The 26353-nt window shown below is 49.9% G+C and overlaps 1 protein-coding gene across 4 annotated transcripts in view; it reads left to right on the top strand.

Moving 5' to 3' along the window:
- The window catches only part of Znf423 (zinc finger protein 423), a 299505-nt gene that overhangs the window by 93444 nt on the left and 179708 nt on the right, over positions 1 to 26353 (top strand). For all 4 annotated transcript variants that reach the window (XM_075976809.1, XM_075976812.1, XM_075976810.1 and 1 more), the window contains one exon: positions 6384 to 6584. In XM_075976809.1, the coding sequence (XP_075832924.1) occupies positions 6384 to 6584 (201 nt within the window). The remainder of the gene's footprint in view (positions 1 to 6383; positions 6585 to 26353) is intronic.

The raw sequence follows: 26353 nt of genomic DNA, 5'->3' as shown, positions 1-26353 counted from the left end.
CTTATTAGTAGAAGGGCCTTGTCTGCTCTCACATCTTACCATGGCTGTCTATTTAGTGAGTGTTGTTCTCCTTGCTGCAGCTGGAACAGATGCTGCCAGTCCCACTCAGACACTTGTGGGTACAGCAGAAGCTAGAGGCTCAGGCTGGAGGCACTTCTTAGGTCACGTGAAGCAGGGGACTTCTAGAGCTGTCTGTGTAACCCACATTCCTGCCCCACTTTCCCCCCTCAGCTTCCCACCTGCTCATTCATTTGCCCACATCCCATTTCTTAAGTGTCTTTTCTGTGCCAGGCTTTCTGTGGGCTTTGAGACCACCAAGATAAACAGGGCTAGGAAGTGCACTGACGTTTAGCAAACATGTGTATGTTATGCCTGGCACACACTGGGCACTCAGGAAACATTTGTGGACGAGGGTGGAGTGAATAGAGGCGTGTGATTGTTGGCACTGCCATGTCCTCTCCAGCTCTTCCCTTGGAATATCATGGTCTTCTGCCACCACCATGTGGTGCTCAGCCCTCAAGTCTCAAAGTCAAGGCCTTCCCTGTGGTTCGTGGAGGCTCTCAGAGTGTCCAGGGCCTGTACGTGACACCTGGACCTACAGTTCCTCTCGGGAAGAGAAGAGGCACCCATGTGGGCACAGTGCCCTTTGACCCGGGGACAGGGGGACCTCATTCACTGCTGATTCCTGTTGAGACTGTCTCAGATGCCCGTAGGTGTTGGGGAGCCCCACAGTATCCCCAGGTCAGAAGCCCAGGAAGTTTCCCAGACTCACAGCCTCAGACTTTCCTTTTCTCTCTCTGAACAGGACAAACACAGCTGTTTTCCATGCAGCTCTTCCTCAGGTTCCCCCCTTTAATATTTGGGGATTTGGAATCCAGAGCTGCTTTTTGCGGGTGTTCCTAATGTAGTTTGCTTCCCTGCCTTAAATTCAGGTAACCATGGTATCGAGGCATTGAGCTACTGTGACATGGAAGCCCTAGGCTGAGGACCCCAAGATTCCTTCTGCTGGGGAGGCTGGGTCACCTTCCTCTTTCTTCGACAAACGTCTGCCCTCTCTCTGCCACTTCTTAGGCTGTGTGGTGCTTTCTTCAGAGTCCATGGCTCTCCCTCACACTCTCACCCTGAGGAAGATTGTAGCATGGTGGAGTAAAGGAACACAACTTCCTAACGAGAAGCAGCGTGTGCCGTGGCCTCTGCTGCTGGAACCTTCCAGTCCATACCTTTTGGATCTGGATTCTGAGTTTCATAGGCCATAGAGTGGCACCAAGGGGCGGTTTGCGGGAAGCCATTGTGACACAGTAGCCTCTTTGTACAGGCTGAATACTTTTTGAGACCAGCAATATTTGACCTTTTTGGCCTAAAAGTTGATATCTTTCTGTGGTCCCACTTAGTACCATCTGCTAAATAGTGCTTGCAGACATAGAGGCTTGAGTATTTGAAACCAGTTCGCTTTTCTGCATCCTCAGCGCTTACTGAGTGCCCACCGTGTGGCTGTCTGCACCAGAGGCTGGGGAATGGTAGTGAGCAAAAGCAGCCCCGGCCACACCCCATGGAGTTGGCAGTCTGATGGGCATGCTCTGGCCAGTTAAGTGTCAAGTCTCCTGCATTCGGTGCTTTCAAGCGACTGACAGTCCGTTGTTATTTCTCTCTGTTCTGCGGGCCAGCTGGGTTTTATGGCAGATTCTCTTGGTGTCCCTTGAATGGCAGCTGTGTGGTGGCCAGAGATATACCCTTAAGAAGTTTTTCAGGAATGGAAGTCTGAACTGGTGTATGCCCATGGATTGTATACCCATATACTGGTACTGGATGTTGAGCCGAAGCTGTGCTAGGCTTGGGCTTCTCGCAGTCTGGCGGCTTCATTCCCAGTGGGAGGATCCCAAGAGACCTACAGGGAAGCGGCAAGCTTCTACTACCTACTGTTAGAAGCATCCCTGCACACCACTTCCATTGCGTTCTATTGATTGGAGGCTCACCAAGGCTGCCAGCCTGTGGGGGATTGTGGGTGGGACACGTAGGTCCCTCTTCTTAATGGGTGAGGGGTCAAGGACTTGTTGCAGAGGGGCAGGTGGATTGAGAACTATTTTGGTGTGTCTAGGAAATGCAGACCGCCACAGTGAGTGAGAGAGGAAAAGCAAACCCGTCCTCATAAGCATCTTTTGTACCAAATGTTCTCACAACACGGGGTAGGGAGGCAGGGGCCCAGGTGTGTGTGGGCTTTGTGTTAGGTGGGCGAGAGGTAAGGGTGTTCTCCTGCCTGCTAGGGAACAGTAAGTATTAAGTCCAGGGCAGAAGCAGTTTGGCAGTTCTTGGAACCGTGTGGCTGTGCAGACAGATGCTAGCACAGAGAAGAAGCAGGAGCCAACACAGACCCTCCCTATGACTTCCATGGTGGGGACAAGTCCCCAACACTTGGCTCATCATTTCTTTTCAAGTCTGTGTTGTGGGTGAGCTGTATGGTGGCCCTGCAACTTATCTTCTGGTCTTGACTAACGCACAGACCCTGTTTTCATTACTTAGAATGGGGACATGAAGGCAATTACCCATTGCACTCCCCACATGGCTGTGTTTGGAAGGGCCGGGCAGCCAACGAAGGTCCAGTTAATGCCAGCTGCTGTTTTGATGGCTGCCTGGGCAAAAACATAGAAAATGCCAAATTGTGAGCTTTCTGGGGTGGAGTGTAAGGTCTGGGAAGTAGAGGCCGTATAGTTTGGATCCGGGAGGCAGGGTTTTCTGGCTCATTTGGTTTCCTGTCCCATGCGTGTGGCTACAAGGGAGTAGCCCCATGCAAAGTCCTTGGGTTTCCCCTTTTCAGGGCTTCAGCTATGGTGGATGGCATCTGGAAGAACCAGAGTGGGTTGGGAGGGAAAAGAATGACTAACCACCTCACAGACCCAGAGGCCTTGACAGGTTGAAGAAACCGCAGGTTGCCTTTCCCTGGTTGGTGATTGCTGTGTCTGATCTCCGGGTGGCTGGAGGGCCAGTAGGTTGGCTGTGGTTGATGCCAGGAGGCCTCTGTGCCAGAAACATGTGATGGCACTTGGTAGGGACTGGGGCATGCCTAGGCCTCTGCCTCCTCTCCTTATTCTAGCCACATGCAGGTTCAGAGTGGGGACCAGGAGGACCTCTGAGGCTGGCCAGGGAAGGAATGGGGCAAGCAAGGCTACCCCTGGCTAGTTGAAGTGGGTCAGAGGAAAAGGGAAGGTCAATCCTCGGATCCTAGTGGCTTATTTTGAGGCTGGTTCTGGGTGGGTCCAGGATCGAGGAGCATCCAGAGAGTGCTCCAGGTGGCCCAAGAGCCCTCTGTTCTCCTGAGCCTTGGGCCTCTGGGAAGAGATGGACAGTGTAGGCCCCACTTCTTGTATAGCTTGGGGTGACCCTGGAGCCTCTTTTTCCTTCCCTGACCAAAGAAGACTTTTCATCCTTTTTCCTGCCAGTAAAGATTCTAGAATGGTGGCTGAGTAGGAAAGTGGAGTCCATCTGTCTGTCCTTCCATCTTTCCTTTTCTCTCTTCTTCATTTGTTCTTGCTTTTTGAGACACTTTCTCTGTTAAGCCCTCGCTAGCCTGGAACTTACTCTGTAAACCAGGCTGGCTTTGAGTTTATCCGCCTGCCTCTGCCTCCTAAGTGCTGGGATTAAAGGTGTGGGCCACCATTGTCCTGCAAGCGTCCTTTCTTGCAGGAAAGGGGACTCTACAGAGCCTGTCCTGCCCAGGGTTGGAGTGCTTATTTCCAAGGTTCTGATTGCTTGGAGTCAGCAGAGCCGCTGGGTGCTGTATCTTCAGGGATCATCTCTTCCTCAGAACTTGGGCTGGCTATCAGAGCCTTCCCTGAAGGTCAGGCTGGCGGAGCTTACCACCCCTGGGAGGCCGATGGTGAGGTCTGGGCTCTTATCTGCTCCTTCCCTCTCTCCCCTCCCTTGTCCTTTTCTGCACAGCCACCCCGTCTTCCCATTAGTAGCCAGACATAGGGGAGGTGACAGTTTCTTAAAGCAGATTTATACTCTTGGACGACTTTATGGGCTTTTGCCTTATAAAACCGGGAGTTGACATTCTGATTTATCTACTCCCGAGTCAACAGGATGTACCAGATTTAAAGAGATCAAATGCAGTGTGGTGTTTGTGGTTCCAGTTGTGGATTTGCTGAGCCATTACAACTAGAATTGCCAAGTAAATATGGCAGGGAAAAAAAGAAAACAAACCAAGGGGGTAATTTAAATATGTCTATTAAACTGTGTGTTAAGTAAAGTAGCAAAGGCTTGGTGCGGAGTTGTAACTTACTATCTAGAGAGTTGGTTGAGCAGATAAAATTGGAATTATGACTCTTTTAAATCCTCTGCAGAAGGTTTCCTTTGTTTTTGTTTCTAAATTAAGGGAAGAGACCGTAAACTAGAATTTCAGAGGGCAGTGCTTGCCTGTGTGACTACGACGTGTGATGATTATACCTTCGAAGGTTCTGAATGATATTTTTTATTTCTTCACTTTCTGTTTCTTCACATTGCAGTTGCTGCTGTGGATCAGATTCCCTGAGATAAATATGCTGCTTAGCTTTTAATGGGATTTCTGTATTGCCGGGAGTTGGCTTGTTCTGGTAATAAAAGAACCTAAAAATTGTACATCCCTTAATTGGTAAGAAGAGAGATGTTTTGATGGGCCACAAATGGAAGCATTGATTTTTTACTGCCTCTGCCGCGTGTCCTCCGCTGTTCCCTGCCATGGAAGGCGGCAGCTGGCTCTCCGATGAGCTGATTTGTGTTCCCAGGTTCTTGATGCTGGGGGCTTGGAAGTGTGTGTTCTTTGCAGACAGGAGAAATAGAGCCCTTATAACATCATCTGTTTCTAAATTGAAATATTTATGGGTCTGTGCTTTGCTCCTCAAATTGAATGCGTTCCTAGCTTGAGGTCTCTCTCTTATGCTTTGGCGACTGGCCCTGGGGAATTTAAAGGTTGTCTGCTAAGCCTTTTTTGGTGACAGTTATGTGCATGCAGATATGCACATAACACATATGCATGCACTTTTGCATGCATACACATTTGCATAAATACATTTATGCATGATAGAGGCCTTTTTAGTTGATTTAGATCAGTGCTGCCAGGTTTTGACCAGTAGTTCTGTGTTGCCGTATAATTGTGTGTGGAAAGGGATAACACACACTTTAGTTTTCCAATCAAGGGTCCCTGTGTTTTAGTGGGCAAACTGCTGATGTTTATGAGTGTTACTGACATTATATGTAGTAAGTATATTTGCCTTCTTATTTTCTTTCCGCACATTGCTTTACAAGTTCTGTTAATTGCTAAAATTGAGGCTTTTTTCTGCTCCCACAGATGTGGTGTAAGGTAAAGAGAAGTCAGGAAATGAAGGGTGATGGGATGTTACCCCTCTGCTGGGCATGGGAAGGCCCTACTTTGAAATGGGACGCACAGAGCTCTGTCCCTCTTTGTGGGATGCTGCACACAGTGTGACCTCTTGAGCTCCTTTTCAGCTCTGGATGGGAGACTGTGAAATGGGTCTGTGTACATAGAGTTGTGGCTTTGCAGAGCATGTAAACGCAGAGCTACAATGTGGTCTGGAGTCTTTCCCCTCCACAGGCTCACCGCATAGGGTTAAGCCCAGAGAAGTTGTTAATCTTATAGAAACCGCTACCGTTATCCAAGCCTTGTATTTACTCCCTGGTCACTGGGAACGGCCGGATGGGTTCAGGCTTCCTCTTGTCATGGCTTTGTTTTGTTGAGGTTTCAGTCTGTGAAACCAGACCAGCCTGATATTCACTCTATAGCTCAGGTTGGTTCTGACCCCAGAATTCTTATACCTCGGTCTCTCCAGTCCTGAGATTCAGTCAGGCCTCCATAACTGGCTCCATTCAAGTTCCAGATTTAACCATCCCGGATCCTTCAACTTCATGCGCCTTCTAGAGACAGGGCATTTATGGGGACCTGGGAGATGTGTTGTGTGGAGTGTCAACGTGACTGAGATCTTTCTCCCCATTCCAAATTGCAGGCTTTAGGGAAAACGACAAGTCAAGGTGTGTTCGACGCATCTGCGGGCGTCTCAGAAAGGTCCGCCATAGAACTGATTGTTAGGAAGCAAATGCTAGACTTTCTCACTTCCCTGAGGGGTCACAACACCCAGCATCCACGCATAGAGGGAAGATGACAGGAAGTCCTCCTAGAAGATTTGCGCCATGAATTAAAGAATCTAGTTGAGAATTACTGCACCACATGCTACAACCCCCCCCCCCAATATATTAATATACTGAGAGGTGTCAAGAATAATGGACCCCAGGAGGTAGAGTAATTAAATGTATCGTAATAAATACTGGGTGATTCTTTTAAACCCCTTTTCTGAGACCCTGTCAGCTGACGTGGACTGTATTCTTCCTGTTGGCAGGAGGCCTAGAAGGAGAGCCAGAGTGTGATCGGAAAACCAGCCGTGCGCTGGAAGACAGGAACAGCGTGACAAGTCAAGAGGAGAGAAATGAGGACGATGAAGACATGGAGGATGAGTCAATTTACACCTGCGATCACTGTCAGCAGGACTTCGAATCTCTGGCAGACCTGACGGACCACCGGGCCCACCGCTGTCCTGGAGGTAATGCTAAATAGCGCCGGGATTCTGACAGGTGGTTACACGGATAATTGGACATAGCAACAGCTTGAAGCCTCAAGTGAGATTAAAGAATTAATAATGTAATTTTACAGTTAATGTCATTTTATTGTGGTGTCTTGGGTACCCTGCATCCTCCTTTAAATAAAATTAAAAATAAAAGCCACAGCTTCCTGGCAGGCAGAAATTGGGTGGAGGTGCCCTGTTTCTGTCTCGCCGTACAGTCTGTAGGCTGTAAGTGGGTGAATCTGTACCCCAGATTTATGGAAAGCCTTTTGGAAACCTAGCAATTAAGAGGTTGTTAGTGCAAAGTTAAGCAGCTTAAGTGTGGAAAGCCATGCAACGCAGTAAGCTGTTTGGAAGGGCTTGTGATGGGACGGGGGAATTCTAAAGACCAAGGCCAGCCTGTGCAGTGGGGACCCAGGTCGACCCCTAGGCTTGGTGCTCTCCTTCTGGGTTAGAGGACTGGTAGAGATGACGGCAGCCCTGTTCTGCAGGTATCCAGCACTTTGGAGGGTGTGTTGGGACATGGGGTCATGAGGAGCCGCTTCAGACTTCAGCAGAGCGCATGCTCTCTTCGTCTGTCTGGTGTGTAGGAAGCTGGGAACACGTGCACATACTGGGGTGTGTAGGAAAGCTGGGAACACGTGCATATACTGGGGTGTGCCAGCCACACTACAGGAGCACGCGTACCATGTATGTCTGGACTCTGAGCTTTGTAGAGGGAGGCCATAGCAGCTATGTTCTTTTCACAACCCTGTATTTCATGATGGTTATCAGTAAAACCTTTCGGATGCTAGTTTTGAGGAAAGGGCCTCTAAACCTCAGGTCAGTTTTCTAAAGGGGGTCTGTCACCCATTTGGGATCGGATTTATTGGTAGGAAGCAGCTTGAAATTTAAAACTCTTGCTTATCCTGTTCCTTAGGTATGGCCGGGTCTCTCCTGAGACGTATTCTCCCATCTCAGCAGGTCCTGGAACAGGACTCTATCCATCTCCTCACCTTTCTTCAGCTCTCAGCATCAACTTGAATCTCATGCCTGTCTTCCATCCTTTTAACAATGCTAGTCTTTCTATGTGGAGAAGAAATCAGTTTGGAGCAGGGGCAGGGAGAGGCAGGGGCCGGGGCTGAGGTCTGTGTCCGAAATAAGAGCAGGCTGCTAACTGCTTCAGCTAGGCAGACCTCTCCTACTGGCAGGCTCTTTTCTCCATGGCCTCCAGCGGGTTGAACTCTGCAGCAGCCTGTTTGCGGGATGCCCAGCATTGGTATTGATGTCGGTGGTACCTACTATAACTACAGCCTTGCCTATTTCCTAACAGGACCCCACTAACGACCTCCATTGGGATGTGATATCTAGGAACACCCCCAAAACCTGGAGCCTTGGAAGGGACTCAGAGTCTGAGAAGTGACCTTGCTTAATAGCATCCCGGAGAAATTCATTATCACCCCGGTCTGGGAGCTTCCTGACATGGATGAGACATGCAGAATTCTCCTCAGGACGCTGAGGATCACTGAAATGGACCACTGGGAATCGTGGGGCCTTATCGCAAACTCTTCTCTACCTGGGGGGGAATCACACACTCCCATTGCTTCTGCATTGCTGTTGTGTGTGGAGCACCCTGGTCTTTCCTCCTGAAGCACCCTGGCCAGTTCAAGCTATTCATTCACCTTACCAGTTCTGGTCTATGCATTGGGCTTCAGCTTCCAAATGTTATGAGGGACTTGGTTTCTGCTTTTGTATGAGAAGTGATGTAAAAATGTAGTAGCAGTAGCTGGATGTCACACCTTTAATCCCAGCACTCAGGAGGCAGAGGTAGGTGGATCTCTGTGAGTTCGAGGCCAGCCTGGTTCCCAGAGCTACTTCTGGGACAGCCAGGGCTATACAGAGAAACCCTATCTCAAAAATCCAACCAGCCAGTCAACCACCCAAGCAACTAAAGAAATAAGAAAACAGAGTAGCTCAGTTTCCTTGGCCGGGCTCACCGTTGATCGGTGATAGAGCCACTAGTCCTGCTCCCTGCTGGACGCTGGACAGAAGCTGGTGGAGGCCTGTCCACTCTGGGGGAAAGGCACTCCAGAGAGACTCTTGCTAGGGGAGTCTGGCAGCTTTGGGCTCTGCTGAAGTTCCTGTCCCTAAGGCAATCTTATCAGAAAAGTGAAAAACTCAGTGTCTACCTGATTTTCCTGCTTGGCGCTCAGCACACAACACATATGTGACTCGGGTGTAGGAATTTTATACACACATGCGTGCGTGTGCGCACACACAGACACACACACACACACACCCGCCAGCAGCCAGTCTGCTGAGCAGGGGACTCTGTTGTGGGTCCTCTGGTCTCATTCAGCAGTACACTAGGGTCTACACTGTATGTTGAATTTGAACAGTTTGACAAAGTGACCCAAAGAATTCAATGAAACACTTCTCTAGTAAATGCCAGTTTACCCTACAAGCAGTTATGGAGGATATGGGCATAGCGATGAGAGGGTGAAGTGTAGGGAAGGGGCATGGAACTTCCTCCCTCTGCATGCTACAGTCACCACCAAAACTTCCTAGCCCTGGTCTCCTGGGCTTTCATGGAGATTCATTGCATCATCAGCCGGCTTAGATTATTGACCATTGGATGTTGGTATACCCTCTAGCCCCTCCCCTTCCTGGAGGTTGGGACCAATCAGAGGCTGTCAGGACACAAAGCCCCCCCCCCCCCCCCCCTTGAGAATTTGAGGGTCTAGGGCAACACCACCTGTCTTTTCTGATGTCCATTTCTCTGAGAATTAAAGTCTTGTCTGCTGTAGAAGCCAGCACTGCCAGGATGCGGGGGGAAGGGGAGCCCCTCTATGAAGCTGCATAGTGAGTGGAGGACCATGATGTGTGCCTTCATGGGAAGTGGTGTTTTAAAATGATATGTTTACTGGTGTGCATGTGTGTACATACATGTACACACATGTGCGTGTAAAGCCAGTGCTCAACCTGGGTTGTCATTTCCCAACTGCCTCCTTTATTTCTATTTTAATTTGTTTTTTAAATGACAGGGTGTTTCGTTGTCGCCTGAGCCTTGCTACTTAGGCTAGGATGGCTGGCCGGCCACCGAGTGCCACAGATTCGCATGTGTCTCTGCCTCTTCGGCTCTGGGATTGCAAGTGTGTACTACCACACCCAGCTTTTCACACGAGTGCCGGGGATTGAACTGAGTTCCTTGGATTTTCATGGCAAGCACTTTAGCCACCGAGCTATCCGCAGCCTGGGGCGAGGTATATTTGAGTGTAGCTTATTCAAAACTCTTTGGTCCCGGAACCCACGTTAGTCAGTTTTTCTTTGCCGTGACCATATAACAGAGAAACACAACTTAAATGAGGAAGGATTTATTTTGGTTCCCAATTCCAGAGATTTCAGTCCATGGTCACCTGGCTCTGTTGTTTCTGGACCAGGATGTGATGGACCATCATGGGGAAGAATGTGGCAGGGGAAATCTGTTCATCCCAGGGTAGCCAGAGAGAAGACGGGGATGGGGAGGGAGAAGGAGGAAGGGGGGAGGGGAGAAGGGAAGAGAGACAGTGAACAGCTGGGCGTGGTACATCCTTCCAGGACATTCCCGCCAGTAATTCACTTCCCCAAATTAGGCTCTATCCTTCAATAATTCTATGATATGACTAATTGATTGATTGGGTCTGAGTCCTCATAATTACTTCCCCAACCCCACACGTCCCCCCCCCCTTAGCTAGCAACCCAGATCCCAACACATGAGCCTTCAGGGGACATCTCTGATCCATAAGAGGACCTCTGGACTCTTCTATCTGAAGCATTCGGGGTAGTAATGGAGGGGGCGGTGCCTGGCTTCATCAGCATGTAAGGGAAGAGTTGCGAGGATTGGGGATCATCTCAGGTGTGAGGTTCTGTCACAGAAGGGTAGCTGTCTGTGCAGAGGTGGCAATGGGATCCTTAAGCATGACCCCACCTGGCCCCTAGGCCTCTCCTGAGGAACCCTCATTTTCGGTCACTTTCTCAGAAGGTGTCAGTGTTTCGTGGTAGGAGTGGCTGTATGTTTGGCTCATCTGTCTTTGAAGCGTGAACTTAAGAAAGTTTCTTTCTCCCCTCCCCCAGCTCACAGAGAGTTATGTGTGCATCTTAGGCTATGAAAAGAAACAAGGAAAACTCCAGCCTCTTCTGTTCTCTCATTCCCTGTCTTTGCCTCTCTCCAGCCCCTGGCCCCAGCAGGGTAGCAAACACTTCCATGCTTGTTTTTAGCCCTTAACTTTTTCTCGGTAGATTCTCATGTCACTTTTCTTTCTTGGGGTGGTGGGGAAGTGGGGCTCTTGGTTTCAAACAGTAGAGTTCAAGGAGAGGAAGTTCAGGTAGCTGGGAAATGTGTCCATCCTGTTAACAGGAGGAGTCTGTACAGTGTTGACATCCAGTAGCTGGCTTGCTGTGCCTAATACAGACGTGACGTGTGGGCACCCTGTTAGGAGACGCTGTGTATTTGGTGAATGTTTGAATTGCAGCTTTCGGAAAATCCCCACTAATTCAGGCTCTTAAATAACGTTAGAACAGGGAGTGGCTGGAATTTACCCAAACACAGTGTGTGACGTTCTGCCCATGAAAGGGCTAGAAATGGTTGTAGCAGGGAGCTGGGGGGCTCCAGTGACTTCAGAAAGTGTCTCTGGGCACTGCCTGGGGCTCCGCAGAAGCAGGTTCCATTTGGCCATGGGCAGCTCCCAATGTTGATGTGCCATTGAAGCCGATCACCGTGGCCCTTCCGTCTTGATTCAGATTGAATCTTTTCTCATTTGCCGGCACCAGTGCTGGCTTTGTGAGGCTTAGTCGGTGATTTCAGCTGACCGTTGCTTTGGCCTAATTGAATGAGGCTGCCCTCCTGAGGAGGCTCGGTGCTCCGTCTATGCCATTGTGACATTTTAAATCTGACTTTCGCAGTGATTCTTCTGATAGTGCCTAGAGCTGGCTGTCAGTCCTGCCCGCCAACAATCCCGGCTCCCAAGCTGAGCTACTGATGGCTTTTAGAGGCGGTGGCCTCTTTGCTAACGGGACAGCTATGGTATGTCTAGCTTTTCATTACAGGGACAGGCAGGCAGGTGCAGTTTCTGCCGAAAGACCATGGTGTCTAATACGAGGCTGTAGGGCATGCTCCATGCAGTAGACAGAGCCTGCAGGACTGGTGCAGAGCTGAGTCCGATGTCTTCACTTCGGCTGCCATGCTCCCATCTCTGACTTTGCTCAGGCTGCGTGATGACCGTAGAGGGCAGTACAGAGGCCCCAGGGTACATGATCACCGTAGAGGGCAGTACAGAGGCCCCAGGGTACATGATGACCATAGAAGGCAGTACCGAGGCCCCAGGGTACATGATGACCGTAGAGGGCAGTACGGAGGCCCCAGGGTACATGATGACCATAGAAGGCAGTATGGAGGCCCAGGGTACATGATGACCGTAGAGGGCAGTACGGAGGCCCCAGGGTACATGATGACCGTAGAGGGCAGTACGGAGGCCCCAGGGTACATGATGACCATAGAAGGCAGTATGGAGGCCCCAGGGTACATGATGACCGTAGAGGGCAGTACGGAGGCCCCAGGGTACATGATGACCGTAGAGGGGTCTATGGAGGAGGCCCATGAGGTCCCTGGTACCCAGAGTGAAAAATAAACCAATATTCCTTTCTGTGTGCCGTGGGCCGGGCTTCCTGTTCATGTTTAGCTCTTCCAGCATGCAGGGCACTGTGAGGTAGCCTGGAACATGGCCCCACTGCCTTCCCTGATCGCCCTCTCTGTCGCGCTGTGCCCTTGGTCCGTGCCCCTGTCAGAGACTGCAGGGCGCCTGCTATGGTTTTCACCATTTATTGTCCATGTCCCTTATTAAGCTTCACGAGCAGAGACCCACGTTGGTTGTGCCACTTTATTTTAGCCCAGCACCTGGCAGACAGACGCACTTAATCCATGCTTGTTGAATGAATGAATGAACGCTCTCTGCTTAGCCTTTGCAGCAATCCTAGCAAGAGGCAGTAGTCCCTCCGCCACTCCCATTCACTGTCAATGTATACATTGGGTAGCTGAGGCTCAGAGTTGAAGGTGCTCACCCAGAATAATAAATCCCGGAAGAGAGGGTGACAGGTGAGTTCTGTATTGTCTACTGCAAGAACACAGGCTGGAGGCAGTGTGGAGTTCTGAGCCAAACTCCAGATGCAGCCCTTCTAAAGGCCCCGTCACAAAAACGTAAGGATCTGTTTAAACAACAGCAAAAGCTGCGTTCCCTTCAGTTATTGTTGCTGCTGCTTCTCGAGGACACAGGACTGTCCCCAGCCTCCCTGAAAGGCCAGCCGCCTTCTTTTCGTGAAGGTGAGATGTGGCGGTAGCAGAAGCCAAGGGGAAAGTTAATTAGACCCTGGTTTGTTCAGCTGTGGCCAGAGTGACCTGTGGGTCCCAATTACAGGTCTGGGGCCGTGCAAACGCTGGCACCTCTGCTGGCCTTGTTTCTGTGTGCCGCTGGCCAGGGCTTGCCTTTGTGTGCCGGCTTTGGCCTCTTTCTTGCTCTAACAGCACCAGGGTCCTTCCCCATCTTATTGGCTTGGGGCATCCCACATACTGGCTCCGTTCGGACAATGAAGAGAAGGGCTGGAGTCAGCTGCTGAGCCGTGTGCTGCTAAATACACAGGTGCAGGGTATGACTTTCTTCCAACTGTGGGGAACTGACACCCAGTAGTGCAGAAGGCTTGGGGGGCTTGAGCACAGTCTCCCACATTGGGGACTTTCCTGTGTGCAGACAGTATCTGGTTAAAAACAGCAAGAAGTGATATTAGCTACCAGATGTGTAGAAGCCAGAGACGCCAACCCAGTGAAATGTCATACATATGTATGATGGGGCAAACAGACAAGACTGACTACTGAGGGGCACAAAAGGGAAAGGAATAAAGAGGCAGGCCCTCGGTTGGAAAGGTTCAGCTTCTCCTGTATTAACCTTGTGTTAGCGGTAAAAGTTGGTTTTGTTCAGCAGTGGGCAAATTAGGGTTCCTGAGATTGGGTTGAAGACACAAGAAAGAATGTTGAGAAAAGGACTCTGGGCAGGGGTGGTACCCAGGTCAGCTTAGCTAGAGCCAGGGGATCCGAAGTGTCCAGGGGCAGAGCAGGATACTGGAGGCAAGCCCGTTCCAAACACAGCTAGAAACTGAATGTACAAGGACACATGGGTATTTGAGAATTGGGAGTGGAATTAGCAGGGTGGCTGTCCTGAAAGAAGAAGAGAAAGAAAGGAAACCAAACCTCGCTCACTCTTCAGGCCACTCCCACAGGGATCAGCATTTTAAACAGAAAAAGAAAACTTAAAAATATTTAAAGAAGACATAAGAAGATGTAAGAAATTACTATGATCAGGGTGAGTAAGCCATCTCTGACTATACCCTAATATCTAGAAGCCATGAAACAAGAGATAGAAAAATCAAACTGCACAAAACCAAAATATTGCATTGCGTCCCCCTGTAATAAGTCAAACTAGACACACATCACAGGCAAAGCATTCTTTCCTTAATGAATAAGAGGCTTCTATAAATATTAAGCAAATACTCAATAAATCAGAAACACAGGCAGAGCCTGCGCTGAGACACAGCCAAGCCACTGGAGAGGACAGCCGCGCCCAAGGCCAGTGCCCGCTCTGATTGGTTGGTGCCACACTGGTGGTTAGATATTTTGAATATCTCCCATGTGCAAAGGATAGAAATGGAACCAGAAAAAGAAATACTAGTGGGATCTTAAACATTTAAAAAGATTCAGAGCTCCGATTATAATAAGAAAACCATACATTTAAGCCACAGGGAAATATAATTTTAAAACCACCAGATTGGCAAAGATCGGAAAACCTGCCATCCCATTTTGCTCCTGGTGGTTCTTGGTGTCCAGGATTGGATCTTGTTCTCTTTTCTGTTCTTAAGGTCACCTTTGCCTGTGGTCAGAGGCCACAGGAGGTACTCTGCAAATGCTTGCCGATTTTGCTGTAGGGAGACTATAGCTCCTTGAAAGGTATGGGTACTTACGGCAAGATGAACAAGGACATACACGGTGCTTTGCATTCTGGGTAACCACCATAGATGCTGTATGCACTGTGCCTGGGCATGGTAGATTTTCAGTTATGGTGTCCTGGAAGGGGAGTTTTGGAATAAACAAAATGGTCCCCCTTCATCTCACAAGTGTTACTTAGCATGTACGGTGAGAGGGGGCCTTCTGAGGCACCAATGCATTGTGATAGGAGACCTACAGGGTAGCCTGCTCTTGACCCAACTGCACAGAGCTGGCGCTGCTCTCTGCTTGTTGGTAGTGTGTCTCTTCACAGCTGGCTAGCAAAGCCAGCACTGCAGAAGGCAGGGTTCCATTGGGCTGTGGGAAAAACCTGCGTCCATGGTCTAGTGGACCTTGAGGTAGAGAAGTAGAGAGGTTTTTACTTCATTCCCGGAACCTGGCCATTGTGGCCACCTTATTTTGCTTTTGTATCACTGAAGTTGGCCTCGGTGGCCCAGGGTGGGACAGGTGCAATGGTGTGGGCCTTCTGAAAACAACCTCTGGTGTTTTCAGCCTAAATGAGTAGAGGCCGAGATGGCCCTGGGGCGTGGGATGGGCAGAGAGTCTGTCTTTCTTTAACCATGCCCTAAAACTTCCGGTTGATGGACCCAGGATGTACGCCATGCTAGACCATGAGGGCCAAACCCAGCCTGGCACCAGGCCAGTTGTACATGTGACTTGATGAGGTCTGAGTCTAACCCTCTCTCGTCGGTTGCAGTTTGGGAATTTTCATAAGACAAGTATGCACACATATGGTGCATACAGATGGGTATGTTTACATCCTCATCTGTTCCTATCTGAAAGAAGTGCACAATCTAGCTGGAAGGCCAAGTTATTGCAGTAGCATGTTTGGTTGCCTGGCACATAGTAGGCCCCCAGTTAGTGTACTTGGGAGACTTAACCCAAATGGCAAGCAGATCACAGACTCTCTAGCCCGGGGATCTAAGAAGTAAGGCTAGCTTCCCACCTTTCCTCCAGGGTCACCACCCGAAGTCTTTTTCCATATAAACATCAGTAGAGGTGTCCTTGGTACCCCCAGGTGATTATTCTCCCAACTGAGCAGTGTCAGTAGAACACGTGGCTTTTTCAATGGCCAGAAGAGACCTCCTAAGGTTGAACCCCAGGGGAACAGCTAGCACCAGGAATTACTCACCTCTGATCGGCACTGTTGCAGGGCAAAATGGACCTATGGGAGACAGTCATGTCCATTATCATGGCTTAGTGTAGGAAGTCAGCAGTTCTGTATGGACCTTGGGATAGGAGTTGAGGAACTGGAGACCAGACAACATGGGCATCTCTTCCAGAGGTGAGAATGCCGTGCACCCAAATGTAAAAGAGTGAGATCGTAATCCTGCACCAGGGTGTGGGCTACCCATCAATTTCACTTACTTACTCCTTGCATCATCTCCACAGCCAATTGGACAATTTGGAGGGAAGAATCCTTTTAGTCTTGACACCAGCCCATTTAGGGCTGCAGAAGTGTTTAAAAACCAACCAGAACCCTGATTTACCAAACTGGTAGTGAGGCAAGCCTGACTCCAGGTGATGGTCCAGAGGAGGTGGTGGCTTGGTTAGAGTCTGACTATCTGATAATCCTTTTGGCAGCTTCCAGGTGGCAGGAGACTATGAGCCTTTGCCCGATACCATGGATGGCTGAATAAGCCTGGCAACAGGTTCGCAACACCTGACGTCTTCAAATCTTTTGCCATTCCGATTTGATGTTTGCTTTTTTTGTGTGAAGGGGTGTCTTGGACACCCCAAGAAACCAGCAAGCATGTAGATTGAAGTAGAAATGTAGTCCTCAGATGTATGGTATCTGTTGCATGTTCATTTCCAGAAGGATCCCTTTCAAATCCCCGCTGTGTGCTGGGAATGGTGTGAAACCCAAGCCTGTGGGTTTCTCCCCTTGTAGAAGTTTCATTTCATATCACCTAGCCCCTGACCATCTAGGGGATTCTGAGACTGACCTTCAAGTTGGTCAGTCCTTTGCCCCTGTTCAAGGCCAGCATGAGCAGTGTGGAGCAAAGCAGAAAGGTTCGCAGACCCAGGTAGCACCCACGGATCCACAAAAGACACAGTGTCCCCTTTGTTCCCGTGCTGCTGGAAGACAGAGAGGGAGGCCTGAGTCGTGGCTTCAGACTGAGAACTAGAGATTACTTGGTGGCCAGTGTCAGAAGACCAAGCCCAATTTTGCTTCTATCAAGTAGGGCAATCGGCCAAAATCCAGGGACTGTGATGAAGGCTGCTAGACTCAGTCTTCCTGCATCTCCTGCCTGTGGTGATGGAACTATTGGTCCAGGCCATGTCAAGTTGTCCCAGTTGTGCTGCTGGTATAGGAAACAGGGATGGGTGTTGGCAGGTGGCAGCGGCTCAAAGAGGGAAAGAACCTAGAGCACTAGTGAAGATTCCAGAATGGGTGGTGTGAACTAGGGATGAGTTAGCGAGTGACTGGGGCTGGGGTGTAGCTCAGTGGTGGAGTGCATTCCTGCCGAGGTCTGGGTTTGGTTCCCAGCACCATACCTGCACCAGAAGCCTGTGGTGGTGGTGGTGGTAATGGTGAGGAAACCAAGTGGCTTACAGCTTCACTGGAGCTTCTGGGTAAGCTGGAAACTATGTCAAAGGCATATACCAGAGGCAGGGGTGTGCAGGGCTAGAACCCCTGACATCAATGCTCCAAGGGACAGCATCAGGACCGTTCTGGACTACTTCCTGGTTGGTGGTGACTGAGCATCAGACGATGCAGAGGTAGAGAGAGGGTGGGGAGAGGAGGTAGAAACCCAGGAATGGACACTGGTTGATTTGAACCCACCCCCATTCTTCCGAACTCCGATTGGCATCCTTAAAATGACACCCTAACACAACAAAATAAAGAACATCCCAACGAAATGAGAAACCAACCAAATTTATTTCCCTCCTGCTGGGGCATGCAGTTCAAGGCAAGTAGTCAGCAGGGGTTCGTGCACAGTGTGATTCCACCTTTCCTGGGCTCTGCGGCCTCTGAACATAGACAAGTCTCCGTGTAGCTCCTATGGAGAGAAGGGCCAGGCCGAGGAGGCAGGGCTCAGGACAGAAAAGAACAAGGCCATTTGAAGCATAGCCCTGGCTCTGGCCTGAATAAAAATTGAAGCTTTTGGCAGTGTGTCCGTGCTCCAGGCTCCGGCTCAGGGGAACATACGGAGATTATAAAATGTGTCCCTTTGTGCTAAACAGTCTCAGTGTGGAGCTGACTGCCTAGAATCTTCTGCCTTTGAGAATGACATCATGGCTCTGGGGCACGTGGGGAAGGTGAGGCAGAAGAAGTATTGGGTTTGGGGGAGGCAGAAGGCTATCTTGAGACGTGCATGAAGTTTGTCCCTTTGACCCCATCACTCTGTAGGTGGGAAGTCTGGGTCCTCTCCAAGTGACTTCCTGAGCCTTTTGGCACCATCAAGTGTTGGGGTAACAAAATCAGATCTGCTAGGACTTCTTGAAGGGTAGTAGGGTCTGGGTGGTGATTGTTGGGGAAGCTGGGTGCAGGTGAGATCTTGTCTCCCCATGGCCTCCTGGCCACTTCTCAGCCGTGGTTCCCAGTAGTTCTCAGAGCGGCTCAGAACTGGCTTTCTCCCCTGCACTGCGTCTACCCTGCCGACCTGGCCCCACTCCCCCTCTCTGCTGCTTTCTCCATGTGAGTTTCAGTAAGCCTTGCACAGGTATACTATCTCTCCATGCTACCTGGAGGCTCTACAGGGTTTCATGTGTTCTCTTCGCTCCCTTTTAACTCTTTGAAGTTAGCTCTTCCCCGTTTCCCTTCATTCTCTGCCAGACCTTCTCATTTAACATCCCTTCTAGCAGCTGTTATTGGAAATTATTATTATTTTTAAATTGTTCCTTTGGATTCTTGTCTCTGCCTTTAGAAGGTGGCCATCTGGAGGGTAGTGTCCCTCCCTGTCCTTCTCATCTGTATATGTCTCTGACCTCACAGGGGGCCTGACACATAGTAGAAACATTTGCTGGGTGCCATGTGAGATGCTGGGTGCTTGAATGGTATTGAAGTGGTCCATTCATCATAGTCTTGTGGCTAGGTGTCTCCTCTGGCCTGGAGAGGCTCTTTGCTCCTCAGGCTCCACCACCCACCCATAACTCCCCGTATCGTCTCCGCCTGCCTCAGACACTTTCTCCATAGCCTTGCCCGGTAAGGGGAGCAGAGGTGATGGGAAGGCAGAGAACACACGCTGTTTATCCTGGTACTGGTATACTCTGCACTCTCTAAGGCCTGTATTCATTGTATTCTGTGTGGAGTGCCAGACCTTAGCTAGGTGTCAGGAACCAACGAAATGCAAGGTACCCCAGCAGGAGAGGCCCATGAGGGGAATATGCAGGTAAAAGCTGGATGACAGCCAGCCTGTGGTGCCTGTGACTGGGGCTAATGCCTGGTGGCCTGGTCCAGAGTGATAACTGCTCTCTAGAAGGTGGAAAGCTTCCATAATCCTAGATGCAGGGCCTGGAATGGAAAGCGAGATGCTAGCTTGGAGGTAGGCGGCAGACTGACTGAACAAACACCGTGGTTGCATCCTGTGGCCTTACTTTCCCTCTGTCTATCAAACAGGGTTAGTTGGATTACCCATGAAAGCCCTGCAGAGTAGAAGGCGAAGACCAGGTTCACCAACCCATACAGTTTTGGCAGCAGAATGTTGGGGTGTGGTTTGGATGAGTTATTCGGAAGACCATGGAGGGTTGGGTGCTGGCCACCCTGACTGATCCCATTCTTCATTCGGCCTCCTCAAATAGCTTAGCTTTCTTTTCCATTTGGGGGGTGGTGTGAGAGTTTGTGTGTGTGAACATGTACACAGGAGTGCCTGTGGAGGCCAGAGGATGATGCTGGTGGCTTCCTATATTGCTCTCCGCCTTGGTTTTGGAGACAGTTGCTCACTGATCCTGGAACTCATGGTTTTCCATAGTCCGATTGGCCTGCCAGCAAACTTCCAGGATTTGCCTGTTTCTATGCACCCAACACTGGAGTTACAGATGAACACCAGGCCCAACTTTTACATGGGTGCTGAGGATCCAAATTACGGTCCCCCTGTTTTCATGGCAAACCCTTGCCTGGCTGAGAACCCAGCTCTCCAGCAGCGAAATAAACAATTGCAGGCAGATTGACTTAGGGCAGGTTTAAAGGACACCCCCTTGGCCAGGGTCCCTATGAAAGCAGATGGTTCACTCAAACTGGGACATGAGAAGCTTTTAATAAGGGGCCTGTTCACAGAACTGAGAAGGGGGTTTCACATCTGCAGGTGCCAGTGGGCCCAGTACCAACTGCTACCTGAAGGAAGAAGGCACAGGAAGAGCTGTTAGCAGATCTGTGCAGTGGGGAGGATTCATGGAGAGCCACTTTTATCTGCCTCCCCTGCAGATGGGGTGAACGAAGGTAGTGTGTGCCTCTCAAGGGGTTCAAGGTGACCATCTTGTGCTTCATATATTGTCCCCTGGGCTGCCCTAGGTCTTGCCAAGGAGCTTGTACTTCGGCATCACATGTTGGTTATCAACCCTGGGTTCTAGAAGTTTCTTGTGCTGGGAATGGGAGCTGTGCCTGGTTGTCATGGGCTTTAGCCTTCTGTGGTGCTGTCTTTGGGACAGGCAGAGCGTCTGTTATTTAGTCCTGTACTGATCTGGCCGCAGGTTCCTAGGCTAACATTGCACAGTGCCTAGATGCAAGCTGTGGGTCCTGACAGATGCAGTTGTTCACAATGAAGCCGGAGCTGCCAACACTTTGTTCGCATAAATGGAGTTGTGAATAGGCTATCTTTCCAATTAAGGCCATTGCCTGCTTAGCTACTGGAGGAACTGGTGTTGGGAGGCACACTGGCCTTCCCCACCCTGGACCAGTGCAATTCTGGCTGTGACTGCATGGGGGCAAGGGCAGCAGAAGAGTCAAGGAGAAGCTGGAAGGTCGAGGATGCCTCAGCAGAAACCCCCCTGTTTGTTATGTATTTATACCGCCCGTCGTTTCTACTCGCTGGCCAAGCTGCTCCTGGGACCCTGGAGGATAAGGCAAGAGAACCTGTGCTCTGAGGACCAAAGCTATTTTTGTTTGTGTGCAGGGCAAGGTGACACAGCTGCTGTAGGCCAGGGTTCAGCTGTCGCCGACACACAGTTGATGTTGAGGTGGAGTCAGTGCCTGAGTCTGAGGAGGTCCCCTGTGAGTGGCCTATTCAAGCAGTCCTTGCGATTCTCCATTCCGCTTCTTTCTTTCTTTCTTTCTTTCTTTCTTTCTTTCTTTCTTTCTTTCTTTCTTTCTTTCTTTCTTTCTTTCTTTCTTTCGTTTTTCGAGACAGGGTTTCTCTGTGGTTTTGGAGCCTGTCCTGGAACTAGCTCTTGTAGACCAGGCTGGTCTCGAACTCACAGAGATCCGCCTGCCTCTGCCTCCCGAGTGTTGGGATTAAAGGCGTGCACCACCACCGCCCGGCAAGCTTCTTGCAGAGCGCAGCAAGGGTGGAGAAGTAACACTTAGGAGACAGCCTCCAGCCCCCAAGAGCCCTGGTGGCGACTGTGAGCGCACTGCATTGTGACCACTTGCTTCTCCAGATCAAGTTCCCTTTTGTTTCTTTTTTTCCAGTGACACCTTCCCTCTGGACACTGAGAGCTTCCCCTGCACCCCCCTCTGCAGCCCTCTGAGTTAGCCGGAGCAGAGTGCCCTGGGTGCCTCTGAGTCATGCATTGGTGCTGCGTCATTGCTGTCTCATCCCCTCTAAGTGAGCTGTTCAGTTTTCCTGTCCTTAAACATTTAAACGTTATTAAACAATCCAGCAATGCCCGAATGTCTCCTATAATCATCTCAAAGATTCCAGATAAGGCCTGGTCCTGTTCCTAAGCCCTCAGGCTAATTGCTGCCACTGTTTTTGGCCCGCCTATCTCATGACCTGTGAATTTACATACAACTGAACAGGTTCATGGTTATGCTTGAACATCTCCCAAGCCAAAGTACACCTTCCAAGTAGAGGCTTATGGCTTAATTTGGCTTAATTTACAGAGGTTTCCTTTTCCTTTTCAGCAGTATGTAAAATAATAGTGCGTTTTAACCATCTGCAGTGTCTCACATTCCACAAAAGGTAGTGTCCGTGCACCCACAGAAATGGTGTGGTATTGATTTTTGATTAAAACATAAAGGATGCCATAATGGACCCATGGTTTTACAGACTGCTTCTTTCACTCAGCACTGTGCCTTGGAGAGTTTCCCACGCTGCTGTAGGGAGCTCCCGGCCTTTATTAGCTGTATCATGGCACTGCCTAGTGTGCTGTGCTATGCACCATGGCTTGCACGGGTCCCCCGGTGCTGGGCATTTAGACTGTTTCCAAGTGTTCGCTGTAGCAAATGTTTGTACGCATGCCTCCCTAGGAGCACGTTTTCCATGGTTGATAGGGAAGGACCGTTATTGGGCTAGCCTTTATTCTGCTCCCTTCTACATAACCGGCCCTGTTCTATTCTATCCCATTTCTTCATGCTCATCACTCCCATCCTCTCCTACCCCACACCCTTCTGTCCCATTTATTTTTATCCCATTCCACCGTTTTCTACAATTAAAACCCTTGTGTTTACTTGGTATTAGATCTTGGGTCTAACTCAGTTTTGATTTTTGGAGGCTATGCAGGCTCGTCGGCCTTTCCCGCCCCACAGTGGCTTCTGATTTAGTTGGAAGAGAAGCCGAAATGAGAGTGGGATCTAAGCTATGTAACACGTACCAGTGGGTTCCTTAGTCTGGATCCCTGTTGGGTTTGTTGTACTGGCTCCCCATGTTTGCCCACCAGTGGCAATCCCCATGGCACCTCGTTGCTCTACACGGAGATGCTGTGCCACTGTCTCCCACCAGATGTAGGGAACATGAGACTGGAGGGAGGTGGGGAAGGAAGTAGAAGGTGCCTTCTCCGCCAGCTCAGCTGGTAGCGACCTTTGGACAGCAGCACCTGGAACCTGTCCTGCTGAGACTTCCAAAAATGCCCCTCAGACTTCCCAGTACTCGTAGCTGACTCAGAGTCTGGTGAATGCGAACACTCTGTTGGCAGTTCTGGGTCACACAAGGCTCTGCGTTTCACATGAGCCCTTGGGGGTGCAGGTGCTGTGGGCTTATTGGCCACACTTTCAGTAACCAAGACTCTAGGAGTGATATGCAAACTGGAGGCTGGGAGAGCTGGGCAGTGGGCAAGGAGAGCTTGGGCGGGAGCTGAGTTTTCTGGCCGCACCCGGCACCTCACTCCTCCAGATGTGTGTTGCTGTCCTTGGTGCTCTGGTCTCACTGCTCTGCAACAGTTCATTGCTAGTCTGGGGGGAGAGTGGGATGGCATTGGTGTGTGTTAGAGCTTCCAGATACAGGGTGGCAGTGAGAGCAGGGGACATCTGAAGGGGAAGGCACCGTTCTTTCCTTGGCATGCAACACCTTTGGCCTTGCCCACTAGATGCCAGTAAAAATCTTCATCCATTATGGCTGTTATAACAAAGTACCTGGGACTGGGTAATACGCCAGCAGTAGAAATTTATTGCTCATAGTTCTGGGGTTTACGAGGTTCAAGGTGCTAGCAGATTTAGTGAGGACCCTCTCTTCCTAGATGGCGTCACCTGTGTGTCCTTACATGGTGGAAGGGCCAAAGGAGCTAGCAAGCTTTCTTGAGTTTTTTCTTAGATGCCCCCATTCATGGGGCAGTGATTATCTAACCACCTGTCAGAGTTACCTCCTCTTGATACCATCACAAGGTTAGGTTTCACAGCATGAGCTGTAGGGAGATGCATACAGACCATGGTAGTGGCACTTGAAAAAAAAAATGTCCCCGGAGGACATTGCTGCACCTGATTATAAAACTTCCGAGCTCGATGTGTCCCTGGGAAGGGACCAGTGGTGGATAGCACAGTCAGCATGGGATCAGTGTCTGGAGCGTGTGTGGTGGCGAGTTTCATATCCTTGCCAGCCTCTAGTTTGTGTCTCCCCTGCATCCGCAGGTGGGACCTGCCTAACACTGGGGCCATGGTGACTTCAGGACCTCTGTGGAGACACATTGCAGGGAACAGGGTGTGCAGTCTGTTTTTGTTTCCTCAGCTTTCCCCATACTCGCAGGGCCTGCTCCTCAAAAAATAGGTGCTGAGTATTTAGAGTTTTACTTATTATGTTTTGTTGTATTTGATCCTGTCTCGTGTAGCCCAGTCTGGTTTTGAACTCTGGATGTATCTAAGAAAGTCCTTGGAAAGCTGATCTCTCTGTCTTTACCTCCCAAGTGCTAAGATTCAAGCAGGGCCCAACTTTGTGCTGGGAATTGAACTAGGGCTTTGCACACGCTAGACAAACATAGTCTACAGACCCACACCCAACCCTATCTAAACCCCCCCCCCCAACCCATGGCTTTATTCTACCTCAGACTATTCTGGAAATTCATTATGTAGTCCAGACAGACCTTGCACTCATGACAGTCTTCTTGTCTAGCCCCAGCTTTTGTGTCTGTCTGTTGTTTCTAGGCTGAGCAGCTGGAAGATACGGCCTGTCATATTCAAGCTTGAGACCCAAGGACTTAGCACATAGTAGGTGTCTTGCATATATATATATATGCTTGCCAAAAGAGCTACTTAAATTTACCAGGAGAAGCAGAAGTCCAGGATTGCAGCAAGGGCTGCTTTTGTTTTTGAATAGTGTTTGCAAGAGTTAGCGATGGAGCTGGTGGTGTATGAAGGAGTAGATACTAACCTAAACATCTTACACACAGTGGGGAAATAGCTGCCCTAAGTGCTTTTGGGAAAGGTCAGACCATGCTGGCGTGAAGGCACTGAACGAGCTCTGGGTGTTGTGTCTGGGTGATGTGCAGGCACTAGAAGAAGGCAGGGAGCATGCCCACTCACCCCTCAGGAACAGGGAGCGCTCAAGGTACCAGCTAGGCACTTCCACACGACAATCTCCTTTTTGAGAGCTTAATTTAAGGTTGCTGTTACTGTTGTTATTTAGGAATACTGGGAATTAAACTTAAGTCCTTAGGCAAGAGCTTTACCTCTGACCTACAGCCCAAGCCCAACTTGGTTTTTTTTTTCTTTTAAATATTGGGTAGATAAATAAGTAAATGAACAAATAAAAATCACACTTCTTTATATTCTATATTTGTTTACTTTATATATTATATTTTGTATAAAATACATATTTAAGTGGTTTGCCCATGTGTAGTTGGGCCTCTGGCGGCCCTCTTCCTGGATCAGGGATGAGTAAGCAAAGGTGGGAGCTGTGGAATGGAGAGCTGAGGACTAGGCTGGTAGGTAGGTGTGAGGCTGGGGCTAGCAGGCCAGCAGGGACCTCAGGATGTTGGTTCCTGGGAGCCCTGAAGGCAGAGGGTAGGGTCAGGCTGAAGGTCATTTGTGCCCAGGTGACAGAAAACCTTGAATGGCTCGGGACAAAGCTGGGATTCTCTCCCAAGACTAGAGGGATGCCATTGGAAGGGACAGATGAGGAGTGACATTGGGAATGTCTTTAAAGGTCTCTGGCTGCTGTGGAGACTGTGTGGGTACCCTCCTGGGCATTTGTTGACGGTCGTCACCTGGGACCTGAGGCTGAAGCCGTTATTTGTGCTTCTGATGCCCTTGGCCATGCCTACACTCTAGGCTCACTGCCGGACTCTTCTCTATCTGGGCTAGGCAGACCAGGCCTCTCTAAGCCAGGAGGAGGTACTTCAGGTGTCACTGTAAATCTCCCCGAATTAAGCTGTTTTTCTTCCATCTTGCTTTTGCATATTTTATGAATGGATGATAAAATCATGTGACAGGGTCATTTGTTTTAATTTTCTTTTGACACCTGGACTCTTATGTTTGGTGGCAGCTGTCCTATCAATGCCTGGAAATCTTCTTCCAGGTGGTGAGTGGCCCTGGGCCCAGTCTGCACCTGGCTCTGTCATGATTGGTGGGTATGGACGGAGGCAATAATGCCTTGATCCCCATGAAGAAGTGAGTCCTTTAGAATATGGTACTAGGGGCACATGCCTGCCTGAGGGTGGGGCTGGCCTGGTCAGGCAACTGTAATAGCACTGGCTCAGTGCTGAGAACTTGGAGGCCCCCTCCAGCTGGAACAGCATCTGGTTGTGAGATGGAGGCCAGCAGTGGCGGTCAGGCTCTCACACGGACGGGATTGTGATGGGTTAGTGACCAGGACACCATAGTTAACTCTTATGGCCACTTACGGTTTTATTACCCCTGGTTCCAGCCCGCGCTCTACCTTGCCTTTGCCTTCTGTGTGTCCTTGGCATGGCTTCCTTGCCTGAAGCACCACCCTAGTCTTCTTCTGCTTCAAAGCCAGACTTCTCCTTTGGTCATTCTGGATGCCTTCCCTGATCTCTCAGCAAGAACTCCCTGTGATCCTTCTCTGAGACTCCCTGGAATGTTCAGACACTTCTCTGCTCTTCAGAATGCGTTTCCCCCTTTCATGCACACTATAGACATTTACTGCGGAAGATCTGTTAAATCAAGACAGGCAAAGACGAAAGTGAAAGCAGCCATGGTGTGGAGGTTTGGTGGTTTTGTCTCCCGGCTCTTGTTTGGCAACACGCTGTGCTTCCTGTAGACTGTGACCTTCCATGACGTTGGGCATCTTCTCGGCACCCCCTCTTTGATTGGCGTTAAAGTCCCATGTAGTTTTATCCCAGTTCCATTCCAGTTCCATGCTGTGACGGTGTGTGAGCCTTATGGACTCTTGAGGCCTGGGCTCTTCACCTT

Source organism: Microtus pennsylvanicus, chromosome 6, assembly GCF_037038515.1.
Source record: "Microtus pennsylvanicus isolate mMicPen1 chromosome 6, mMicPen1.hap1, whole genome shotgun sequence".
Classification (NCBI taxonomy): domain Eukaryota; kingdom Metazoa; phylum Chordata; class Mammalia; order Rodentia; family Cricetidae; genus Microtus; species Microtus pennsylvanicus.
This window is presented reverse-complemented; position numbering and strand designations above follow the sequence as displayed.